This window comes from Hyla sarda, chromosome 1 (genome assembly GCF_029499605.1).
Source record: "Hyla sarda isolate aHylSar1 chromosome 1, aHylSar1.hap1, whole genome shotgun sequence".
In the NCBI taxonomy this organism is placed as follows: domain Eukaryota; kingdom Metazoa; phylum Chordata; class Amphibia; order Anura; family Hylidae; genus Hyla; species Hyla sarda.
In genome coordinates, this window is record NC_079189.1 from 159,693,070 (window position 1) to 159,715,180 (window position 22,111).

Below are 22,111 nucleotides of genomic sequence, written 5' to 3' on the forward strand. Positions count from 1 at the left end.
GGGGAGATTTATCAAAACCTGTATAGAGGAAAAGATGCCCAGTTGCCCAAAGCAACCAATCAGATCGCTTCCATAATTTTTAAAAAGACCTCTGCAAAATGAAGGAAGTGATCTTATGGTTTTTTATAGGCAACTGGGCAACTTTTTTTTCTGCACAGGTTTTGATAAATCTCCCCATCTGTTTTCCTTCCGGTTTAAGACAACTTTCCTCCATAAAATATCCTTTGTTATTCCCAACATATTTGTAAATCATTTTACAGAAACTACTTCTTATGAGTATGTTTAGCAGCTTTTAACTCTGATAACCCACTGTGAGTTTCTCTACCAACCACTTCATGACTCCGCTGGCTTCCCTCTTATTTGTTACCACTCATAAAGCTCTGGGCAGCTGTCCCTTGTATACATAGCAGTGTACCTACTGCTGTATGTACATAGTGCTGCAGTGTAATCCTCCCTCTTCCACCTTCTCTTGGCTTCTCCGCAGCAGCTGTTTAGTGCTTAGTTTGACCCCATCCTTGTGATGCTGCTGTTTATTTCATTTCTGCTCTCTTAGTACCTTGCAATACCCAGAGTATTGGTTAATCCTCCCTGTATGCCATCTATAGTAATATACAATATTATGTAAATCATCCACCGTCACACGGCCAGGCTGTTTAGTCCAGTCCACTTTTAGCACCACTATGTCTTGGCACATAAAAGAGAAGTATAGACTGTGTTGTGATTGGCCAGAGGAGCTCTGTTATAACTCCCTGAAATGAAAGGAATTATCTGTGCAAGGAATTTTCTTTTTCAGCTAAGTCAGCCACCTTTTAGTCAACAACCCTCAAAAATTACACAAAAAAATTGAACTTAAACTTAACTTAAGATGGTGCTGTAACTTAAACCCCTGCTGCGGATCCTCTACCTATCGGTACTAGTATCTAAATGTTGCGGTCACCTATGAGATAATATGTTCTTTGTTTCATGGTACCATCCTGAAAATAATACTATAAGACCTTCCTCACATGTGCAGTAGAATTGGAATTCTTTCACACACATTCTATTGTGGTTATCTCTACCGATTCTAAAGTGGTATATATGCTTTAAACCACCATGTACCTCGTGCAGTGTGCGATGCATTCATAAACTCTTCTTTTTGTATTGCCTTAAAATCCTACAATGACATTGTAGCTCAGGTAACGATTGTAAATAACAGATAAGAACAGGTTTGTGGATCATTCATATAGAAACTCCAAATCCTCTGCAGCATGAATATTATGACTACTTCCCACTCTCTAGGCTGACTGAAGCTTCCCACATTTAGCAGGGGTTGTTGTTACCTGTCAGTCTACAGGACAAAAGCACAGCTGGCAAAATGCATAGTACTTGGAAAAATGGCATTTCATTATTGTCTTCAGATTTCCATTTTCATAGAAAAAGATTGTTGATAAGTAGCCGTCAAAGTGGTAGTTTTTCCTCTGGGAGCTTACAGTTTGCAGTCAGGAAAGATAACCTAAGTTTTCTTGTGATAACAAAGGTCAGTTGCTTAACAGCTTCATGTACAGTATCTTTCTTAATGGTTCCACACTTACCTATTTTATTCTTTGTGTTTTCAGCACTCTGTTAAAACAGACATTATAAAAATAAAAAAAGTTTTTTTTTTTTTAACACAAAGGGAATATTAAATTATTTCCGTCCACCAAGAGCAATTTCATTCAGAGTATGTTTGTCAAAAGGGTAAGAACATTGCATCAGCATTTTAAATGTCATATGAGAGTCCTGAAGAAGTTCCTTTCTATGAGTTATTTTCAATGGGGCTCACTTTAAAAGGTTATCTTCCGTCTTATTCTCCTTTCAAAATTGTAAAAATATCAGGGTTACTAAATGTGTATATACAGTATATAAATATATATTTTTTGATTTGCATCTGCATCACTGGACTAATACGGCTACTCAAATATTATATATATATATATATATATATATATATATATATATATATAAATATATATATATATATATATATATATATATATATATATATATATAGTAAATTTGAGTAGCCGTATTAGTCCAGTGATGCAGATGCAATTCAAAAAATTTAGCGGTATCTTGTAATACCTTTTTTTAACCTGTGTCTTCTGCTTGTGAGCTTAGATTTGCTTTGGACTTGATAAAGATACTGCAACCTTTTTGATTTGCATACATATATATATATATATATATATATATATATATATATATATATATATATACATACATATATAAAGCAAAATCATCGGTAGTTGCAGTATCTTGTAATACCTTTTTTATTGGACTAACAAGATTTTGTAGAGACGAGCTTTTGGGGTTCCTCCCTTTATCCAGTCATAAGCATTTCTGAGCTCACAAGGAGAAAACACACGTTCTGTCTCACAAAATATGCAGGGGTTAAAACAACATATGTGGAGAATGGACATTAAGTTGGGCCATAATTTGTATAGCTATAGGATGATAGACTACAGATAAGGGGGGGGGGGGGGGGCTGGAGAGCAGAGGTGAGAATGGTGAATCCTCTGTCCAGCGGAATCTGAATCTGTAGGCGCTATATAAATAATATTATTATTATTATATGTATATAAATACATTTGCTATTCATTCATACATTTGTATTCACCAAACTAACATAACTGTTTTTGAATAGCCTTTAATACTTATACTTATTGAAGGTTCATTGTATTAAGGTCATTTTTAAGCTAATTAATGCCCTCTTACCTTGATGCCAATTGTTTGTTTTTTTAGCTTTCTACAATAATGAATTACATTTATATGAAAAAGAAAAAATACTGCAATCTTTAGTAGTTTCATCTTTTTTACACAGCAAAGGGTCTGGTTTATGGTCATTGCAATCATGATATAAATCCAGATTGTCATACGTGAGTTCCATCCATGGTGCATATTAACAATCAACAATACTTCTCAAATACGAGATAAAAATAGTGACTTATTATTGAATACTATCTGTGAGACTGATCTTGGTAGAAGACATGGCAACAAGTAGGATTATAACTAAAGCCTGTGGCCCAGATTAACAACTGCAAATTATAGCACATTTTTTTTACCACAAAACGGGACTTGTGCTACATTAATGATGTTTGACATACTTTTCCGCTGGGTACGACAAAAGGAGGAGGTGGAGTTTCAGTAAAAGGAAGCACTGCTTAAATGAGTCAAAAATGCACACAAATTTTGGCAGACAATTCTGGTGTTAGAAGAAGAAGTAAGCCACCTAATAAGTGCCTGATACATTAACAAATCTTTCGCATTGGAGGACTGTTCTAAGTTCTAAAAATTAGACAGTTTTAGCAAATCTGAGCTAAATTGACATGATACATGATGTCCTTCTGTCTACATCTGTCAATCCAATAACATAATTTCCTGTTCCTTTTGTGACACCCTTGGTGTAATCTCCATACAGACTTTAAGGGGTGTTTCAGGATTTAGTATCTTATGCTGATGGGAGGGGGGGGAGGGGGGGTGGTGCTCCGACACCATAAAAGATCCTGCTAAGACATCTTTTCTTGGCAGTAGAAACAAGCAGAGACCAGCATAGGAGGTAAAAGTTACAGTTTTTTTCTGTGTTATGTACCCATTTCTGGTTTTGCCTAAAATATTGACCAAAATATGTGTGAAACCAGCCATGCGTAAAAAAAATAAAAATTAAAAAAAAGAGTTTAAAAAACTTAAATGGGCACTGTCAGATCCAAAATCTTTTTTTTATGTTTTTACTGATGAAAAATAAATACCTTTTGTAATGTGGTTACTTAATGTTTTTTATTATTTAATAAAAAAAATGGCTCCTGAAAATCCCACCACTAGGGGTCCCCATTCCTGCTGGCACACTAAACAGTTCTGCAGCAGCATTGGGCTTGTCCATGAGTCATGGACAAGAGATGACTCATGGACAAGGCTTCATGAGCAGAAACACCAATCACCTCCCACCACCACAAGGATTTGATGGTGGGAGGTAGAGTATTTCTAACACTATGAGCTAATGAAAGAGGCATTTTTTAAAAATAATAAATATAGGTGATAGATGCATAAAATTAGATGTACATGGTCAGGATTAGGTACGGAGTAACATATTTCCATTTTTTTATTTTATTTTATTTTTTTGTGGGATCAGTAAGCTTCAGCTGTAATGCAACTAAATAAGTACTGAAATGAAAAAGTACAGTGTTAATTCAGTGTTCATTGTTTTATTCTAATATGTACTAGGAATGTGATATTTTAAAAATTTTACCTTTCTCCTTTCTTTTCATCAGAAACATACCTCTTGCAATATGTATATCAATGGTGATTGTAACAGTTGGATACGTCTTAACCAATGTGGCCTATTATACAACCATTTCTGCAGAAGAGATGATCCTCTCCAATGCAGTTGCAGTGGTAAGGAGCAAAAAGGGAACAAAATAATTAACACAATCTCTCTTTAGTAAAATGATGATCGTAGTATGTACTGTAAGTAGTTTAAAGGGGAAATGGAAAACATTTTTTTTTTAAATCAACTGGTGCCAAAACGTTAAACAGATTTGCATTACTTCTATGACTTCTATGAAAAAATCTTAATCCTTCCAGTACTTGTCAGCTGCTGTATGATTCGCAGAAAGCTCTTTTCTTTTTGAATTCCTTTCTACCTGACCACAGTGCTTTCTGATGATACCTCTGTCCATTTTAGGAACTGTCCAGAGTAGAAGCAAATCCCCATAGAAAACCTTTCCTGCTCTGGACAGTTCCTAAAATGGACAGAGGTGTCAGCAGAGAGCACTGTGGTCAAGCAGAAAGGAAAAAAAAAAAAGAACTTCCTGTGGATCATAGCAGCTGATAAGTACTGGAAGGATTAAGATTTTTTAACAGAAGTAATTTAAAAATCTGGTTAACTTCCTGGCACCAGTTGATTTAAAAAAAAATGTTTTCCAGTGGAGTACCCCTTCAATCCTTATCAGCTGCTGTATGCTACAGAGAAAGTTATTTTCTTTTTTTTAAATTTATTTTCTGTCTGACCACAGTGCTCTCTGCTGACACCTCTGTCCATGTCAGGAACTGTCCAGAGCAGGATAGGTTTGCTATGGGGATTTTCTCCTGTCCTGGACAGTTGCTGACATGGACAGAGGTGTCAGCAGAGAGCACTGTGGTCAGACTGAAAATAAATCTATATATATATATATATGTCAACAACAAACATAGGATAGGTAATTTAATCCTTACTCACTCCCATTTGCCAGGGTCGGGGTTTTTGTTTAAAGTTCCATACAAGTCTATGGGAAATATATGTTACTGCATAAATTCCATACGGCAGGAGATATGTCGATAATACTTGGTCATATGTTTCTTATATGTCTACTTAAAATATAGGATAGTTAATTTAACCCTTAACTACCCCCATTTGTGAGGGTCAGGGTTTTTGTTTAAAGTCCCATGCAAATCTAAGGGAAATGTATGTTCCCACATAACTTCCGTACGACTGGAGATATTTCAATAATACCTGATACACATATTACTTATATGTCAAATAAAAATATGTGATAGTTAAATTAACCAGGGGCGGACAAATCACATATGCAGCATGTTCAGCTGCACAGGGGCCCGCCACTACACATGGGCCCTCAGGCACTGGCCAAGGGCCCACTTGAGAGAGAGGTGTAGTTGGTGAGGATCCCGGACAGTTGTCCCGATCCCCACTCAGACAAGCGCTATTTTTTTTTTTTACAATCCCTGCGCTGCTCCTGCTCCGGTATCATTAGGGAGACAGGCAGTAGTGCAGGGATGAAGGTATCTGATTCATGGCTCCGCCCCCAGCACAGGAAGAGGAGGGAGGCCGAGAGCTGACAGGCCTCCCAGGAGCACAGCGGCTGTGAGGGGAAGTTATGTCCCCTGTCCTGCCTCTCTTCTCACTAGCAGTATAACCTGGGGCTGGGGGGTAGCAGCCCAGTGGGGTCACTTTCCCTGCTCTGGTGTCCACAGGTCACCTACAGGTCACATTACAAGAACAATTTTTGGGAAAAATCGCCGCAAAAATGGCACGGTTTTACCGCAATTTTTAGAAATTGCGGTAAAACTGCGTCATTTTTGGCGTGATTTAAAAAAAAAAAAATAATCTTGTAATGTGACCTGTAGGTGACCTGTGGACCCCAGAGGAGGGAAAGTGACCCCACTGGGGCCACAACATGTGGACACACTGCTTGTTTATTTATCATTAATCCATTAAGGCTGTGTTCCCCAACCAGGGAGCCTCCAGCTGTTGCAAAACTACAACTTCCGGACGGCTAAAGACTGTCCGGGCATGCTGGGAGTTGTAGTTTTGCAAAAGGTGAAGACACACTGGTTGGTAAACACTGAGATAGATAGATTTACTGGGCATAGATCAGCGTTTTCCTACCATGGTGCCTCCAGCTGTTGCAAAACTACAGTCAAGGCATGCTGGGAGTTGTAGTTTTATAACAGCTGGAAACACCCTGGTTGGAAAACACTATCTACCTATCGATCTATGCATCCCACAGGGTGCCTCCAGCTGTTGCAAAACTACAACTCCCAGCATACCTCAACAGCCAAAGGCCCAGGAGTTGTAGTTTTTTAGTTTTGCAACATCTGGATGCACCCTGGTTGGTAAAAAGTGATCCATGTCCTATCTATCTATCTATCTATCCATCTACTGTATCTACTGTATCTATCTCATATCTATCTCATATCTATCTATCTATCTATCTATCTATCTATCTATCATCTATCTATCCATCTAATATCTTTCTATCCATCTATCTATCTCATATCTATCTATCTCATATCTATCTATCTCACATCTATCTATCTATCTATCCTTCCATCTCACATCTATCTATCTATCTATCTATCTATCTATCTATCCATCTCATATCTATCTATCTATCTCATATCCATCTCATATCTATCTGTCTATCTCATTTCTATCTATCTATCTATCTATCCATCCATCTCACATCTATCTATCTATCCATCTCATATCCATCTATCTATCTATCTATCTATCTATCTATCTATCCATCTCATGTTGATCTATCTATCTATCTCATATCCATCTCATATCTATCTGTCTATCTATCTCATATCTATCTATATCCATCTCGTATCTATCTATCTATCTATCTATCTAAAAAAACAAAAAGCAACAGCACTCTAAAAATGCAAAAAATATTAAAAAAGAAAGGTCCAGGCAACCTGTAAAAGGATCAAGTCCAGCGATCCATCCAAAGATAAAAAAGAAGATCAGGGCAGCACTCCAATAACGTGAAACAGGTGAATTTTATTCCATCAAAGCAATGTGCAAAACTTTAGTGACGTTTCGATCCTCTCCAGGATCTTTTTCAAGCTGGAGAGGATCGAAACGTTTCTGCTGTTTTGCACATTGCTTTGATGGAATAACATTCACCTTTTTCACGTTATTGGAGTGCTGCCCTGATCTTTTTTTATCTATCTATTTATCTAATATCGATCTATATTTTCATATCTTTCTATCTCATATCTATCTATCTCATATCTCTCTATTTATCTCATATATATCTATCTGTCTATTTCATATCTATCTAATATCTCTATTAGAGATGAGCGAACTTACAGTAAATTCGATTCGTCACGAACTTCTTGGCTCGGCAGTTGATAACTTTTCCTGCATAAATTAGTTCAGCTTTCAGGTGCTCCCGTGGGCTGGAAAAGGTGGATACAGTCCTAGGAGACTCTTTCCTTGGACTGTATCCACCTTTTCCAGCCCACCGGAGCACCGGAAAGCTGAACTAATTTATGCAGGAAAAGTCAGCAACCGCCGAGCTGAGAAGTTCGTGACGAATCAAATTTACTGTAAGTTCGCTCATCTCTAATCTCTATCTATCTCATATCTATCTATCTATCTATCTATCTATCTATCTTATATCTATCTATCTATCTCATATCTATCTATCTTCTATCTATCTATCTATCTCATATCTATCTCATATCAATCTCATATCTATCTATCTATCTATCTATCTATCTATCTATCTTATATCTATCTCATATCTATCTATCTCATATCTATCTATCTCATATCTATCTATGTATCTATCTCATATCTCATATGTATCTCCTACCTGAACAATTGATGTATGGGGGGGGGCAGGCACATTCTTTGCACAGGGGCCATATGCTGTCTGTGTCCGCCCCTGAAATTATCCCTTACCTACATCCTAATATAACAGATGGGTTTTGTTTCAAGTCCCATGCAAGTATATGGGACTTCCAGTACCTTACTACACAAGCTCTGCTCTGCATCTCCTGGTGAATGTGTCAGTCCATCTTGCAAGCCACACCCCATCTCACAAAGATACACCCACTGTTTAAGCCCCACCCCTTTTATTCTCTACACTTTTTGTGCATCGTTCTGGCTTGAAAATCACACCCAGTGGCACAAAGCCGCGTTCCCTTCTATTTTTAGCTTACAATATCTTCATCACAAATCAATCCCACCAAAGGACAGGATATGAGGTCGGGATATGAGGTTGGGATATGAGGTCGGGATATGAGGTCGGGATATGAGGACGGGATATGAGGACGGGATATGAGGATGGGATAGGAGGATGGGATAGGAGGATGGGATAGGAGGACGGGATATGAGGAAGACATATGAGGACAGGATATGAGGTCGAGATATGAGGACGGGATATGACGGAATATTACTTATATGTCAAATAAAAATATATGATAGTTAAATTAACCCTTACCTACACCCTTATATAAAAGACAGGTTTTTGTTTCAAGTCCCATGCAAGTATATGGGACTTTCAGTACCATACTCCCCAGGCTCCGATCTGCATCTCCTGCTGAATGTGTCAGTCCGGCTTGCAAGCCACACCCCATCTCACAATGACACACCCACTGTTTAAGCCCCATCCCTTTTATTATCTACCCTTTTTGTGCATCGGTCTGGCTTGAAAATCACACCCAGTCCCACAAAGCCACATCCCCTTCTATTTTTAGCTTACAATATCTTCATCAAAAATCAGTCCCACCTGAGGACGGAATATGAGGTCAAGATAGGAGGATGGGATAGGAGGAAAGGATATAAGGATGGGATATGAAGACAGGATATGAGGACGGGATATGAGGTCGAGATATGAGGATGGGATGTGAGGACGGGATATGGGGATGGGATATAGGGACGGGATATGGGGTCAGGCTAAGAGGATGAGATATGAGGACGGGATATGAAGTCAGGATGTGAGGACGGGATATGAGGTCTAGATATGAGGATGGGATATGAGGTTGAGATATTAAGACGGGATAGGAGGACGGGATAGGAGGTTGAGATAGGAGGTCGGGATATGAGATCAAGATATGAGGACGGGATATGAGGATGGGATATGAGGTCGGGATATGAGGACGGGATATGAGGTTAAGATATGAGGATGGGATATGGTGTTGGGATATGACAACAATATATGAGGATGGGATATGAAGTCAAAAGCTTCCTCCTTTGTTGATTTTCCTTCCCAACAATGATTAGGAAGGAAAAAAACGGGCAACACCAAGTACTCAGCTCGTTCAAGAAGAACTTCTTCTGGAGCATACAGCAGCTGATGAGTACTGGAAGGTTTAAGATTTTTAAATATAAGTGATTTACAAATAACTTTCTGGCACCAGTTGATTTAAAAAGTTTTTTTCACACCGGAGTACCCATTTAACCCCTTAACGACCACAGACGTAAATGTACGTCCTGTTGTGGAGGTACTTTGCGCACCAGGACATACATTTACGTCATGTACATGACCACGAACATCAGAGCAGTGCTTGTGTCATGCACTGCAGGTCCTGGCTGCTATCAGCAGCCGGGGACCCACCAGTAACGGTGGACATCAGCGATCACGCTGATTTTCGACATTAACCCCTCAGATGGTGTGATCAATACAGGCAATGTGCACATTTAAATAGATGACCGGATCACCCACGGCGCTGCCGCGGGGTTACGATCATCTAAAATGGCTTCCGGAGGTCCCCTCACCTGCCTCTGGCCATCTCGTGGGGTCTTCTGCTCTGGTCTTAGATCGAGCAGACCAGAGCAGAAGATCACCGGTAATACTGATCAGTGCTATGCCCTATGCAAAGCACTGAACAGTATTAGCAATCAAGTGATTGCTACATATAGTCCCTTATGGGGACATAAAAAATGTGAAAAAAAAGTAAAAATAAAAAGTAAAAAACATATGAAAAATCCCCTCCTCCAATATAAATAGAAATTGTCCCTTTCTCACATTTTACCCTCAAAAAGCTTAAAAAAATAATAAACATATTTGGTATCACTGCATGCGTAAAAGTCCAAACTATCAAAAAGTTATGTTAATGATCCCGTACAGTGAACGGCGTAAATGTAAAAAAATTGCTGCTTTTTTTTTTTTCTTCCTAAATTTTTATTTATTTTTTCTAAAAAGTGATTTAAAAGTTTCATATAAGCAGATGTGTTATAGATTAAAAGTACAGATCACAGCACAAAAAATGAGCCCTCATACCTCCCCTTATACGGAAAAATGAAAAGGTTATAGGTGGTCAAAATAGGGCGATTTCAAACATACCGATTTGGCACAAAAAGCTTGAGATTTTTTAAGCTGTACAATAATAGAAAAGTATGTAATCATGGGTATCATTTTAATCATATTGACCCACAGAATAAAGAAAACATGTTATTTTTACCGTAAAGTGTATAGTGTGAAAACAAAACCCTCCAAAATTAGCCAAATTTTGGTTTTCGTTAAAATTTCCTCCCTAAAAAATATTTTTTGGTATTTCATGGTAAAATGAGAGGAGTCATTACAAAGTACAATTGGCAATGCAAAAAAAAAAAAAAAGCCCTTATATGGGTCTGTAGATGAAAATATAAAAAAGTTATGAATTTTAGAAGGAGAGGAGGGAAAAACGAAAACACTCAAATGAAATTTCCCTGGTCCTTAAGTTCAAAATGGGCTTGGTCCTTAAGGGGTTAAAGGAGATATATCATGCCCCCAAAAAAGATAGGGAATAAGTTTTAGATTGATCTCCTGTATGGGGCCCCAGCTCTCTCTAGGAATGGGGCGTGGTGACCCCCACATGCAGTGGCAACTGACATGCCCCCTCCATATATCTCTATGGGAGAGCCGTTCGGCTATTTTGAATCAAACACACAAATCACAGATAGGGCACAAAATATTACTTAATATCTGAAGATCTGGGCTCCATGAAAAAAACTGTACGTTAAACATATGTAATTCTTTAAATGAATTACATTTTTAAAGGAGAACTGCGGCATACATTTTTTTAAGTCCCCCTGTGCCCGGGCTGCAAAAACATAAAAAATTATCTTTAACTCACCTTTCTACGTTCTACGTTGTAGAGATATCGGCATCCTGTTCCTCTGGTGCTGCTGGCTTCTTAGGCTCAAAACGTGCAGACAGCATATTGCCGGCTGCAGCAATACCCCGCCTTGGCCGGTGATAGGCTGAGCGCAGCGTCATGCAAGGAGCTCAGGCCCCGCCTTCTCATTGCTGCCCGGGCTCTTGACATGACAGTGCGCTCAGCCTATCATCAGCTGAGGTGGGACATCGCTGCGGCCGGCAGTACGCAGCATCGGAGGAACAGGATGCCGATATCTCTGCAACGGGGGAACGTAGGAAGGTGAGTTAAAGTTAGCTTTTTATGTTTTTGCAGCCCAGACACAGGGGAATTCTCGTTAAAGGTGATAATATTTATAATCGTACTAATCTATTTCTGCCCCAAAACAGTAATATCAACCCCATTTTTATCCCCTTATTATAAAATAGTTTTGCCCAAAAGGGTAATCAATCCCATCTCATCTCGTATACCTTATTAAACTGAGCCTAGCTGTGTATCCCTAAATGCTCTGTAATAGAACATTAAGGGATACTGTGCAACACAACAGGTATATTAACAGGAGGAAATAGACACAAGATTAGGAACAGCAACAGGGATTGGGAACAGACATGTCAAAATTTGTTGATCACAAAGGGTCTCACTCCTGTGATTCTTGAGACCCGTTGTGATTGTGAGTTATTAGCTGAAAAAGAGGGTGGTGTTGCACTCTGCTCCCTGGCTGGTCGAGAAATGCATATGTTTCTCTGCAAACTGGTTCTAACAAAGAGGTGGATACACACAGGTCTTTCTGTTTAACCTTATCATAAAAATGTACATACAATAGAGGCCAACAATAGGCTCATATCTGAATAATAATAATAATTATTATTATCCAACACTCTTCCATAAATAACCTTTAATAGGATAAAAACTAATTAATATTTTTTTTTTTTCTAATTGTTTTTTTCAGACCTTTGCAGAACGTCTCTTGGGAAATTTCTCTCTGGCTGTACCCATTTTTGTTGCCTTATCATGTTTTGGCTCAATGAATGGGGGAGTTTTTGCTGTGTCAAGGTAAGAAATTAAAAAATTGTTTACCACTGTTATACTAAAACACAATAACATCTGAAGTAGGTCCATATTCATTTGAGTTTGGTAAAAAGTTGGCTCGTGTATAGTATGCTCTCATGCTCCTTCTAGATCTGACTTAAAGTAGTCTTTAAAATCTATGGCTATACAAGGCATTTTATTAGTAAAATCAGCAATAAATATATGTTGAGAAATTAATGTGCACAGAATTTTGGACCTATGAATGGCATAGTGAAGGGAATGTGACATCAGGATCACTTGCACTAACCTGCAAGTTTAAAGTTGACAAACCTCTCAAAAGTTTGGCTTGATGAACTTTGAACTTTGGCTAAAGGATAATAGGTTCTTTGCGAACTGGCAATTTAATAAGTCTCAAAACAATGACATGATTATGTTCTGCAGCCAGACGGGATTATGTTCTGCAGCCAGATAGGATTTTGTTCTGTATGGTATGGGGACCCATAGTGGTCATTTTAATCAGCCATGATTTCTTGAACTTTTTTATAAAGTATATTAGAAAGGTTAAAGGGGTACTCTGCCTTAGGACATCTTATCCCCTATCCAAAGGATAGGGGATATGGTGTCTGATCGTGAGGGTCCCGCCACTGGTGACCCCGGGATCTCGGCTGCAGCACCCCGCTGTCATTACAGCACAGAGCTAACTCGCTCTGTGCATAATGATGGGTGATGGAGGGGCCGGAGCATTGTGATGTCATGGATCCGCTCCCTTGTGACATCAGGGTCTGCCCCCTCAATACAAGTCTATGGGAGGGGGTGTGATGACTGCCACGCCCCTTTCCCATAGACTTGTATTGGGGGGGGCAGGATGTGATGTCACAAGGGGGCGGAGCCATGATGTCATGATGCTCTGGCCCCTGTATTGCCCGTCATTACGCACAGAGCGAGTTTGCTCTGTGCAGTAATGACAGCGGGGTGCTGCAGCCGAGATCCCGGGGTCCTTTGGATAGGGGATAAGATGTCCTGGGGCGGAGTACCCATTTAATATTTTGCCAAGTTGTACAACATATACAAAGTATACAAAGTTTTTGAATTTGACAGTGTCCATTTAAGGCTAAGTTAATGTCAAAGTTATAACATTCTGCATTAAACTATGATAACTAGCAGCTTGTTTAACTCAGCCCATTTAGACTTTAAGGACACAGGCAGCTTCATATTTGAATTTTTTTTTTCCTCCCTGCCTTTTAATCTTCAGTTTTTAAACCTACAACCCATAAGAGGGCTTGTTTTTTTTGTGATGAAGAAAAATAGCTTTTGTATGAAAAGCCAAAAGAAAAAAGCCAAAAAACTAGCCAGTGGACAGCAAGCATTGAATACTGCTATAGCTCACACATAGAGCTATACTTCCTAAAATAAGACCCTGGCTATGCTTTGCTTTTTCAAAAAAGGTACTGTGCCTTGTTTTCTGCATCTGCTAAGACAGAAAATAATATCTACACGGCAGGATATTGTAAAAAGGTAGGTACACCACTAACTGACTGTGCCCTTCTCTGGAAGGCTTATTTTTTCAAGCATGCAGATGTAACAGCATTACCATCTACTGCTCCTGAGCTAATTAGACCAGCAGGACTGCTGACATCACTATTATAAAACTAATCTTTATTGTCCTTACTACTTGTCTCAGAATAAACTTCTGATGTCTGATCGTGGGCTCCTTGCTCCCCTTAGCATATCCATAATGATGCCCTATAATCTCACCTCTTTTCCTACCACTATCAGTTGTACTAGTGCTATACCTGAACACTGTTTCCACCTCCAACAACCTGTGCAATACTCTCCTAAGGTGGACTATGACACAACTCCATGTGGACAATACTATCCTTCTGTTTAGCACTAGGGGAGAGCAAAGACAGAGACGATGGAATGGACTGTCTAGGATGGACTTTTCCAATGCACCATGTAACTGTAGATGACGAGAAATCCACTGACACCAGGCTCACTGTCATATCGTCAAACTCTTCCTCCTCCCGAGAAGGCCATAAATGAGCCAGTCCATAAGGGCCATATTATCCTCAGAAACCATGACACAACTCCTGAAAGACATTTACAATTTTTGTTTGCTGTTGCAGCTGCTACTACTACCAACAGGAACCTGGCTGGTGTTGCTACCTGTGCTTGTGTTGGTACTTCCACCAACATTCTTACTCGAAGTGGACATGGCAGGAGTGCTCTGTGCTCTAGCATATGAAACAGTTCCTTAACCAGATGATGCCTTTAAATGACAATTCCTTTACCAGGCATCTTGGTCAAAAATGTGTACTTTCAATTCATATTTATATTAAACACAGGTTGAAATACTGTATGTTTGTTTAAACCCAGAAAATACACATAACTTGGCCTTAGATAAATGTTTACCAGGCAATCTCAACACTTCTAAATGCATACTTATGTTAAACCCAGGTAGAAATACTGTATGTTTTATTAAACCTAGAAAATATGCATTAGATGACCTTAGATCGCAATTTTGCCGTTCATTCTCAACGATTTTAATGTTTATTTATGTTAAACATAGGAAAACATACTGTAAGTTTCAATAAACACAGAATATACAATCAATTTGGCCAGAAATGCATATATCCACATTCACTCACAGCCCTTTCGAAGCATAGTTATGTAAAACACAGATAGAAATACTGTATGTTGGATTAAGCCCAGAAAATACACATAAGTTTGTTTTAGATGACAATTCTGCGTTCACTCTCAATGTTTTTTAAAGGGGTTATCCAGGAAAAAACTTTTTTTTATATATCAACTTGCTCCAGTAAGTTAAACAGATTTGTAAATTACTTCTATTAAAAAATCTTAATCCTTTCAGTACTTATGAGCTTCTGAAGTTTAGGTTGTTCTTTTCTGTAATCTCTGATGACACGTGTCTCGGGAAACGCCCAGTTTAGAAGAGGTTTGCTATGGGATTTTGCTTCTAAACTGGGCGGTTCCCGAGACACGTGTCATCAGAGATTACTTAGACAGAAAAGAACAACCTTAACTTCAGAAGCTCATAAGTACTGAAAGGATTAAGATTTGTTAATAGAAGTAATTTGCAAATCTGTTTAACTTTCTGGAGCCAGATGATATATATAAAAAAGTTCTTTCCTGGAATACCCCTTTAATGTATATTTATCATAAACTCAGGTAGGAATGTATATGTATATGATATATGAAAATGGGCTCATTCCCTGCTGGCTGGAATTTGTAGTGCACTGGACACAGTAATGCATGCTTTCTTTGCTTTTCAATTCTATTGGATTTGTAAAGGCTTTCTGGGATTAGTAGTTCTCTCTCTCTTAGCTTTCTCCCTCCAATATAGAGGCTGTAATGCAGTGCATAGGTGTGGTGCTACGGGGTGTTAGGAGACATACCTTTAGCTTTGGACGCCAGAGCACCATTATCCTATACACGGTCCGAGGTTGGAGACAGCTTCTCATGGGCCACACATGGGGAGTAAATGAACACACCAATGTCAGGTTACGGATAACTGTCTTTACTGAGCTGGGTGCAGATGGTATTACACGAACAGTTGGTTTTGGGTGATAGGATGCAACGTAACCCTTTGGAAGCCCTGTTGCCTTGCTGAGACTTGCATTGTGTTTTCACCAAACAGCATGAATTTCCACCATACAGGTGATCCTTGCAGAATTACCAGCTTGAATAAATTGATCTGGCCCTTCTCTCAAGGTTTCTACACACAACACACTTAAACCACACTGTTGCTCAGACTTAGTCTGTACTAGAACTGGGAAAACTCCTCCCCTACTACATTATAAGGGTGAGAATCCCATTGGCAGGCAGGGGATCCCATTGGCAGGCAGAGTCACATGGGGGTTTGCTGCTCTCTCTTAAGGGTACAGTAGCACATGAATAACATATATACAGATAATAAAAATAGAATTAATTAGTAAAATATTTTACTTCTCAGTAAAGTGATAACATAATTAGTATGTCCCCTCAATGCAAGTCTATGGGAGGGGGTGTGATGGCAGCTATGCCCCCTCCTATAGACTTGCATTGAGGGGGCGTGGCTGTGATGTCACGAGGGGGGGCACCTGACGCTCTAAACAAACGCCGGGTGCAGCAGGGAGATCGCGGTGGTCCCCATCCTTTGGATAGGGGATAAAATGTCTATGGGCAAAGTACCCCTTTAAAGCTTTACTGACATTTCAAAAGCATTTGTAATATTATCCAGACATGTCAAAAGTTTAAATCACACCTGTGGCAAATGCGAGAAATCAGTGTAGTGCACGGCAGCACACATATTCCTCCTGGGCTGTCAATCTAATCCAAATATTTCACTGCAAAAGTCTATGATATGAATGAGTTGGACAAAGTGGCGGGCCGGCAAGTCAAGAGCTCTTCCTGGCTTATGACTTGTGAGTGTCGGGCCTAAGACCCAGCACAAGTTTTTTTAAATGAAAGTAATGCTTTAAATTGTGAAAATCTTTTGCTCAGTGTAAAAAACAAAAACAAAAAATGTTGCTGTTCTGACAAGCATTATGTAAAAACTATTTTAGAAAACACAAAATTTTAAGCTGGCTAAACGAATGTATTGCTAACTGTAACATTTGTATTTATTGTAACAGGATGTTCTATGTTGCCTCCCGAGAAGGTCACCTTCCCGAGATCCTTTCTATGATTCATGTACACAAGCATACTCCTTTACCAGCTGTCATTGTTTTGGTAAGCTCAGAACATCTTTGACTGTTTCTAGTTGCCGCAATCTTAATCATGATTATTTATAGGAGTTTATTAGCGGTAATACATTCACATACATTTTATATCTTATCCCGCAGCACATGTTTTTCAAGACAACATGTTTTTATTGTAAATGTTTTGCTTTGCAGATGCTACTGGTGTAGACAAAAACTTTTCATTTCATTTCCATAGTAAATTCTTGGTGAACTAGCTTGTGCTGTTATCAACAGATGACATAGAGGAAAGTCATAACTCAGACATTTATTTAAGTACTTAGGTAAAATACTATAAGACCTACAATATACACTTATGTTATAATGCTTCTTATACACACTTATGACATAACTCTGATAATGTAAAACAATATCACACAACTGCTTTTAACCTATGACAGGCAAACGTTTTACTTCAGGCACTCCTTCTAAATAACATGTTACAGTAGAAAAAAAAATGTTTAAAAAGACCCAATGCACAATACCTATGGATCTCTGTTGGCTGTTATATCCACTGACTCACAGGTGATGTTTATTTTGATTTGGATCGTTCACTTCCCCTTTTCTTTTCTGTCCCTTTTTGAATGCAGAACCTGCCAGACAAACATCTTAGGCTCTGCACTTATCCAGCAACCTACTCCCCTTTCCAATTGCTATGGGGTCCTAAAACAAATAATTTAGCCATTTGGTGTCACAGTAATGTGAGTACGTAAGTGGGTTGGTGGGGATGGGTAGGCTAGTTGGAGAGTAGTAGACAGCCCCCTCCCCCAATTAGTAAATAGGTTTCTCTAATAGGTAGTTTTAAACTTGGTAGGTTCGTCCCACTATGTAGTTTCCCTTAGTAAGCTGATACACATCGTCGATAGCTTCTCCAGTATGCAGTTTTCCTCAGTAGGGGGTTTTCCCCCTTTAGGTAGCTTTCCCCATGTAAAGAAGGTGTCCAGCACTAGTTCCCATCCAATAGCTGCACCATGTGGTGCACTAAAACAAAGGGTGAGTATAGCACAAAAAAAAAATTAAAAAAAATTACGGCTCCAATAAAATATCATCATTATAACTTCATCATTTGAACTCGATCAGCATATTATAATAATGTGTATCTGTGCTGGAAGGGTATTTAGGACTTCCCAAACCCTAGGACCCATTTGAAGGTAATTTGCCCTCTTTAGGTAAAACCCCTTTACTTGGACTTTCTAGGTAGGACCCCTCTAAAGGTAGCTTGCCACCCCTTTATAGATAGGACCACCCTGAAGGTAGTTTCCACCTTATAGGTAAGATTTCAACTGCAGGTAGTTTGACTTTTTTTTTGTTAAAGTGATCATGCCCATTTAACTTTGTACTCATGCAAGAGAATATGGTGAATAGTTGATTCTGTGTTCGTACTTATATGTAAGTAAGGCTGTCAATCAATAGTTGACACTACCTACTGGACTTTTGAGCTCATAGTAACCATGTAAGTAAAGGAATATAATTTATGTTATACGGAATTTTATTGCACAAAACTACCGTATTTATCGGGGTATACCATGCACCCTCATTTTACAAAGGATATTTGGGTAAAAAAAGTTTTTTATCCAAATATCCATGGTAAAATGAGGGTGCGTGTGTGTGCATGCGTATAACCCGATACAACCCCAGGAAAGGCAGGGGGAGAGAGGACGTCGCTGCCCGCTTCTCTCCCTCTGCCTTTCCTAGGGTCTAGAGCCCTGCTGCTGCCGCTTCTCTCCCGCTGTCAGGATTCGAACCCGTAACCAGCCACATCCCAGGCAGTAGCCCTGCTTACTAGGCTACCGTCTTCTCTGGACATTCCTTCCTGAAACCTATTATGTAACCTTAGTCTTGCCAAGTCTTGCTCATCACCCTTGATTCCCCAGACCTGGTACTTCCCTATATAAGTCCAGCCCCTTGCACTCTAGCTTGCTGATTATTGAGCTCCTGAGCCTTGATCAAGCGTCTCCTCATCTGCTGCTCTTGCTACTACTGAAGTCCACTGCTGACCAGGAATTGCCTACCGACTACTCTTCTGCTTTGTCCCTACTTACTGAACTGCTACCACCGTTGCCATCTGGATTGTCTGACCACGTTTATTGCTGCCTGCCCTGACCCACCGCCTGCCTACTGACTACGCCTCTGCCAGACTTCCTGCACTTACTACCTGCCTGCGGTCCTTGCCACTGGGCTCCACTCCTACTTCCAGCCAGCGGTCCTCTAACTCAGGTGAGCCCGTAGGATTGTTACAGAATAATCAGCCACACTATGGAGTCCGCAATGGCCACTCTGCGTAAGCAGGTCTCCGAACTTCAAGAATTTGGCACTACATTTCAGGAAAAATTTGCCCAGCTCCAAGGCATAGTCCAAAGCCAACAGAGGGAGATTATTGAACTACAGAGGCAACTCCTGGACGTCCGCGGCGCGTCCGCAGACACCCGCATGCCACTCCCATCAAGATTCAGCGGCGACAGATGCCAGTATAGGGGGTTTCTAAACCAATGCCGCATCTATTTTCAAATGCACCCGGCCCCCTTCACCACCGAGAAAAAGAAGGTGCTATTTGTGGTCAATCTCCTGACGGATGAAGCATTAGCATGGGCATCACCATACTTAGAGACTAACAGTCACCTCCTGGACAACCTTAACAACTTCATCACCGCCATGAGTCAAGTCTTCGATGACCCCAACCGCTGTGCGACAGCCGAGGCGCGACTACATGGTCTGCGGCAAGGGAGACGCTCCGTCGCCGAATACACCGCCGAGTTTGGCCGTTGGGTCACGGACACCACCTGGAACCCAGCAGCACAGAGAAGCCAATTCCGGCGAGGCCTGTCCGAATTAATAAAGGACGAACTCGCCAGAGTTGAGGCCCCGGACGATCTGGATGACTTCATTCAGTTATGCATCCGGATAGATCAAAGACTCTCCGAGAGGAAAAAAGAAAGACTCTGGTCCTCGGACCACAGACCCACTTACTCCTTCTCTTCCACCACCCAGCGCGACCCCCAGTCAGTAACTGAACCTATGCAGGTCGACGCTCTATGTAGGTCTCTATCCACAGCTGAGAAGGAGAGAAGGCTGGCCGAAAACCTCTGTCTCTACTGTGGGGAGCCAGGTCATTTTGCCATCAAATGTCCTCATAAGATCCGAAAGACTATTGCCGTCACGGAGCTAAAGGAGCGATTAGAGACTCCAACTCCGCCTGCAGCCCCCGAAAATAACAACACGGCGGCTCATGGATCCCACTTCATCGTCCCCATCCTCATCGACATTGAGGGGCGACAACTTTCCTGTTCAGCGATGTTAGACTCCGGGGCGGGAGGCAACTTCATGGATTTAACCTTCGCCCGTGAAAGGAACATTCCACTGACAATCAAGGCAGCCCCCGTTGACCTGGAAACCGTTGACGGATCCCCACTCTCCTCGGGGCCGGCCACTCACGAGACCACTGAACTACAACTTCTCATAGAACCAGATCACTGTGAAAAGATCCAGTTCTCTCTGATCGCCTCCCCGAAGTTCCCAGTGATCTTGGGCATCCCATGGTTGGCCACCCACAACCCCTCGGTGGACTGGGAAACCCGCTGCATACGATTCCCGTCCGAGTTCTGCTTGCTAAATTGCTCCCACAAACCCGTCCTTCCACCCGAAGACACCAACATCTCAAAACTATCGGTCAAGGATCTGCTACCCCCTGAATACCGCGAGTTCCAGGATGTCTGCGAAAAGAAAAACGCAGACAAGCTGCCACCACACCGACCCTACGACTGCCCTATAGAACTGTTGCCCGGGGCCGAAATACCCTTTTGCAGTATCTACTCCCTCTCAGAGCCTGAACTCAAGGCTCTGAAAGAGTACCTGGACGAGGACCTGAGGAAGGGGTTCATCCGGCCCTCCACCTCCCCTGCGGGAGCCCCCTTTTTCTTCGTAGAGAAAAAAAGACTCCTCCCTGCGTCCCTGCATAGACTACAGAAAGCTTAACGACATAACCGTAAAAAATCGGTACCCGCTCCCACTGATTTCAGAACTCCTTGAGAGACTCCAGGCAGCGAAGATCTTCACTAAACTCGACCTTCAAGGGGCCTACAACCTTGTCCGAATCCGCCCTGGGGACGAATGGAAGACAGCTTTCCGGACACGCTATGGTCATTTCGAGTACCTGGTCATGCCTTTCGGACTCTGCAATGCTCCCGCCACATTCCAGCACTTCATTAACGACGTCCTCAGGGACATGCTGGATCTGTTTGTAGTCGTTTACCTGGACGACATCTTGATCTTCTCTGAAGACCTCGAGCAGCACCGCGAACACGTCTGCAGGGTACTGCAGAGACTCCGACAGAACTCTCTCTACATCAAGCTAGAGAAATGCGAGTTTGAGCGAACCACCACTCAGTTCCTCGGATACATCATCTCCCCAGAGGGCATAAGTATGGACCCTGGGAAGGTCCAAGCTGTAATGAACTGTCCCGTTCCGAAAAACGAGAAGGAGATACAAAGATTTATTGGCTTCGCCAACTTCTATCGTAAGTTTATCCGGAACTTCTCCAAGGTCATAGCACCAATCACCCAAATCACCAAGAAGGCAGTCCCCTTCTCCTGGACACCCGAGGCCCAGGAGGCCTTCACCAAGCTGAAACTCCTCTTCACTTCTGCCCCAATCTTAATCCACCCGAACCCCGAGCTCCCATTTACAGTCGAAGTGGATGCATCAGACTCTGCGGTGGGGGCAGTTTTGTCACAACGGACAGGGGAGAGAATGCTATTACACCGTGTGCATTTTTCTCCCGCCAGATGTCCCCCTCCGAGAAGAACTATGACATTGGGAAAAAAGAACTATTGGCGATCAAGGATGCCTTCTCCGAGTGGAGACACCTGCTGGAGGGAGCCACCAACCCCATAATCGTACTAACTGACCACAAGAACCTCGAGTTCATCCGCAGCGCTAAGAGACTCTCGGCCAGACAGGC

The 22,111-nt window shown here is 41.0% G+C and overlaps 1 protein-coding gene across 2 annotated transcripts in view; it reads left to right on the forward strand.

The window, feature by feature from the left end:
* Window positions 1-22,111, forward strand: part of SLC7A11 (solute carrier family 7 member 11) — a 290,966-nt gene that overhangs the window by 176,949 nt on the left and 91,906 nt on the right. For both annotated transcript variants that reach the window (XM_056563367.1, XM_056563370.1), the window contains exons 7-9: window positions 4,284-4,407; window positions 12,335-12,438; window positions 17,049-17,145. In XM_056563367.1, the coding sequence (XP_056419342.1) occupies window positions 4,284-4,407; window positions 12,335-12,438; window positions 17,049-17,145 (325 nt within the window). The remainder of the gene's footprint in view (window positions 1-4,283; window positions 4,408-12,334; window positions 12,439-17,048; window positions 17,146-22,111) is intronic.